Here is a 4,790-nt window from a genome sequence, read left to right as displayed (position 1 = left end):
TCGCCTCCAGGTGTTTCGTGGGCGGCCTCTTCCTCTCTTCCCCTGAGGATTCCAGCGCAACGCCTGTCTTGTAATGTTGTTTGCTGGTTTGCGAAGAGTATGCCCGATCCATCTCCACCTCCTCCTCTTAACTTCTTCCCCAATCAAAAGTTGGTTGGTCCTTTCCAAAAGGGTGGCGTTGCTAATAGTGTCTGGCCATCGAATCCGTAGAATCTTCCTGAGACAGCTATTTGTAAATGTCTGAAGTTTTTTAGTGGTGGTCTTGTTTAACCCCCAGGTCTCTGCCCCATACAGCAGTACTGACTTTACGTTAGAGTTAAACAGCCTTATCTTGTTGATCAAGGATAGTTCTCTTGTTTTCCAGACCCTATTTAACTGTATGAAGGCTGCTCTTGCTTTTCCTATCCTTGCCCTGACATCAGCTTCTGATCCGCCCTGCTTGTCAATTATGCTGCCAAGGTAGGTAAAGGACTGCACTTCCTCCAGTGGCTTCCCTTGCAGAGTGATAGGGTTAGTATTTGTGGAGTTTAATTTAAGGATCTTTGTCTTCAGATTGTTAATGTTAAGACCCACCTCTAGTGCTGTAACTGCCACCAAATTTGTCTTGTTTTGCATTTGCTGCTGGCTGTGAGAGATGAGGGCGAGGTCATCAGCATAGTCCAGATCTTCCAGCTGATTCCATAGGGTCCATTGGATCCCATTTTTTTGTCCTGCAGTAGATTTCTTCATAATCCAATCGATAACTAACAGGAAGAGGAATGGTGACAGTAAGCATCCTTGCCTGACCCCAGTTTTTACTTGAAAGCTTTCAGAGAGCTGCCCTCCATGTATAACCCTGCATGATAGACCATTGTATGAGTTCTTTATCAAATTTACTATTTTCGTTGGTATACCATAGTGCTTCAGAAGGCTCCACAGTGTCTCTCTGTCCACGCTATCAAACGCCTTTTCAAAGTCAACAAAGTTGATATACAATGGTGAATTCCATTCAACTGACTGTTCCACAATTATTCTGAGCGTTGCAATTTGATCAATACACGATCTATTTTTGCGGAAGCCTGCCTGCTCTTCTCTCAGCTTTTTGTCAGTGGTGTCCTTTATCCTTTCCAACAGGATACGGTTGAAAACTTTTCCTGGAACTGATAGAAGATTGATGCCTCTGTAGTTGTCGCATTTGCTAAGGTCCCCTTTCTTGGGAAGCTTAATGAGATGGCTCTCTTTCCATTCTGAAGGAACAGTTTCCTCTGCCCAGATTCTTTCAAAGAGTGGGTACAACATCTCCACTGATGTATTCAGGTCTGCTTTAAGGGCCTCTGCCGGGATGTTATCTGGTCCTGCCGCTTTCCCATTTTTCATTTGGATGATGGCTTTCCTGATCTCCTCCTTGCTTGGCTTTTCACAATTGATTGGTAGATCTTCATTGGCTGGCTCAATAATTGAGGGTTTAGAGGTGACGGTCTGTTTAGAAGTTCTTCAAAGTGTTCCACCCACCTTTTCAGTTGATGTTCTATACTATTGATGGTTTTCCCTTGCTTATCTTTAACAGGTCTCTCTGGCTTACTGTACTTTCCTGAAAGTCGCTTGGTGATATCATACAACATTTTTGTGTTACCACTGTAAGCTGCCAGTTCTGCCTCAACTGCCAACTGTTCCACATAATTGTTCTTGTCTATTTTAATGCATCTTTTGACCTCTCTGTGGGCATCTGCGTATTCTTCTTGGGCCTTGCTCTTTGAAGCTCTGGTTTTACTGTTGTTTACTTTTGCCTTCTTCCTCTTTCTGTCTTCTATCTTTACCAGTGTTTCTGCAGTGATCCACTCTTTCTGATGATACTTTTTAGGTCCCAATGTCTCTTGACAAGCTAAGTCTACAGCCTTTTTCACATTCTGCCATGAGCTGTTTACTCCACCCTCCTCAACCAGTTCTTGTAGCACTTCAAATTTGTTCTTCAGTGCAATGTTGAACTGTTCTTTTGTCTGAGAATCTTTCAATAGATGAACATTGTATTTGATTCTCCTAGATGACTCTTGAACCTGGGTTCTTTTTAGCTTTTGAAATGAATAAAGGTGATTCCAAAAACTGGTGTGTGTCATTTCACTTGTACCTGAAAATAGAAATGTGTAAGTCCTGCAGAATGCATTAACTAAGGTGAACTGATTTAGCACTGCTTGTCTGCATACTTCAGAATGGGCATGTCAAACAACTGAAAAAAAGCAACAGTACATATTTCCATCAGAACGTGTTTTACATGTGTGTCTGACAGCATTGTCGTGTGTTAACCTATCAATTTTAGCTGTATGTAGCTGTGAATATACTGAAAATGTATAAGGCTAACAGGTACAGACTTAAAACCTATGCTGTGTGCTCAGGAATCTAACTAGCAGTATGTAGTTGTAAAACAGTCAAATGTGCAAACCAGTTAATCTGCATATGTATTTCAAACAGTGACACCAATGTCTGTTGTGTATGTATAATTTGTATTAAAAATGGGAAAAAAATAATGCAACATTTGATAAGAAAAGTACTGTGCACAACAGCATGTACTAGATAGAAATGTCACAGGCAGCACATAACACCTCCCCAATAGCTCAGTTTAAAACGGACTAGGCCTGTAGTCCAATTTTTCACACACACCACTGTTCGAATCAAGGGACTGTCACTAACATGTCAGTCTAGTTCTACAGTTGTAAACTGCAATCTGAATAGAAAAAAGTGTACTGCAACACATATTTTCCACACGGGGCAGACAGGTAAAAAAATCTGAATAGAAATACTAGTATGATGTGTATAACTATGAAAGGTGTACAATTGTTGTGTTGATGAGCCCCAGTCCTACAAATAGATGCAAGCTAGCCATCCACACTCTGCAGTCTGGCCCAGACAAGCCCCTCAAGTGTCACGCTGTCATGGATAGTTTCCCCAGTTGTCAAGAAACCCGCACACAGAGAATGTTACAGTAGATGTATGTCAAAAGCACAACACACACTCCAGGGCCTGCAAATAATATGTGAAATTGAAATATGTATCGCGACAGTAAGGTCATGTGCACAGGGCCCAAAGGTAAAGAAATCTGTATAGAAATAGGTATGATGTGTAAAACAAAAATAAGTGTACAATTGATCTGTTGATACATACAGCTGTTGGTGTGCTGTAGCAGCCTCATGGTCCAGGTACAGTGTAAGTGTGGTCAGGATGTAGAGTATTGAATAGTACTGTTCTGACAAATATACTTGAAAGCAGTTGTCAATTGAATATGTTCCCTTCCCCCACCACTCAAATGTTCTAATCACCACACTGAAACCAACATGGGTATGTTCTTAAAAAACCTCAACTGTTGGGACCGTTCCATTTTGTATATCATTATTCAAACTGTGTGCACCCTAACATTCCCTGTCGAATAACTATTGTTATTGCCTGCCTGACATACCTCTAACTGGCATGCTGTTGCAACTCTGAATGCCATTCCATATATGCATGGGTTCTGTTTTCTATGGCACTGTTATAATTGCACTGTTTTGGGTAAATGGGAATGTCCATGCATGCTATTTTGACTAATGTTGTAATGTGTTTTGCATGACTAACCAATATTCTTTGTTAATTTCCATACCGTAGCACATACGGGATGACAGATCCCAGTGGATCTGCCTCTCCCACCCCACCTGGCTGAGGCAGCAGGTCCCAGCACATCTGAGACCCAACCCAGACCTCCCTCATCAGCTGGTCCTGCACCACCCTTGGGCAGAACCGCTGCAGGGGATGGGGCTCGCCCCCCCCGCAAGTGGGCACAGTGAGGATGCTGTCACCAGGGATGAGGTCTGTGGCATGGTGTGCAGTGTCCTCCAGATCAAGCTGGATGACTGCCTGCACCAGGTGGAGGCAGGCTGGCGCAGATAGAAGGGCAGGCAGCCCCTCCAGCCCAGCCCCCAGCACAGCCACCTTCTGGGCTGTGAAGGAGTAGTGGCGACTGCCATTGGGTAGGGAAATCAGTGCCACTACTACTATTTGGGGCTCATGAGCCTCAGATTGCCAACCACCCTCCCCGTCAAAGTGTTTACCCACCTCATGTGTCATACACTGCCTCTGTCTGCTGTCTTGTCTGTCTGCAAATGCAACCTCTCCTACCAAACCTCCTTGACCACACCTACGTATAATCTTTCCTTAACATCCCACTCTCACCTTAAAAAAAGGACATCTCTCCCCCAAAGAAATCACATCCCATACATAGCTCTGCATTTCAACCAGAGACATGTACCCATCACACAATCTAACCATACCAGTCATCCATATTGTATGATGCCCACACTCCATCCCTGTAGCATGTGAAGCTCCAAATTTTAAATTGCCCACATTGAAAACAAATGCAGAGCTATGGTCCTTTGCTACACCTGTCCTACACATCCCTACCTGTTTCTTCTCTTGTTTTTCTCCATGCTTGCCCCAATTTCACCACTTTCCTATCTCCCTCTTTTCTTTTCTTTATTTGAAATTAGCGTGGGTTTAAGCGGGTGTAAGCAAGGCTAAGCTCATGTAAGTGTCACTTAGCTCTGTGCAAACCCATGCAAACCCATTTACAACTGCTTTAAAGTGTCTTAATCACTCTGTCTCCAGCAGCCACTGTTCTGCCCAGCAACAAAATAATCAGCACTTGCAAGTCACAAACTCAGGAGCCTGCACACTATAGTCAAAGTGATTTACCACTAAGCCATGTGAGATGTAAACAAATTTGATGTTTTCTCAAACATATCATGCAGCACAGTCATTCAACAGTAGGGGAAATGTATTTACATATG

General features: G+C 43.2%; 1 protein-coding gene across 1 annotated transcript in view; it reads right to left on the bottom strand.

Annotated features, from left to right (window-relative positions):
* Positions 1 to 450: 450 nt before the first annotated feature.
* The window catches only part of LOC122815288, a gene marked incomplete at its 3' end in the record, with an annotated part of 15,458 nt that continues 11,118 nt past the window's right edge, over positions 451 to 4,790 (bottom strand). Inside the window, exons 2-3 of the mRNA XM_044087654.1 lie at positions 1,761 to 2,104; positions 451 to 1,458 (exon numbers count right to left, since the gene is read on the bottom strand). Coding sequence (XP_043943589.1) covers positions 451 to 1,458; positions 1,761 to 2,104 — 1,352 coding nt within the window. The remainder of the gene's footprint in view (positions 1,459 to 1,760; positions 2,105 to 4,790) is intronic.

The sequence above is a fragment of the Protopterus annectens genome, chromosome 1.part1, assembly GCF_019279795.1.
Source record: "Protopterus annectens isolate FY-2018-M chromosome 1.part1, PAN1.0, whole genome shotgun sequence".
Classification (NCBI taxonomy): domain Eukaryota; kingdom Metazoa; phylum Chordata; order Ceratodontiformes; family Protopteridae; genus Protopterus; species Protopterus annectens.
Note: the sequence above shows the minus strand (reverse complement) of the source record. Positions and strands in the feature narration are given on the sequence as shown.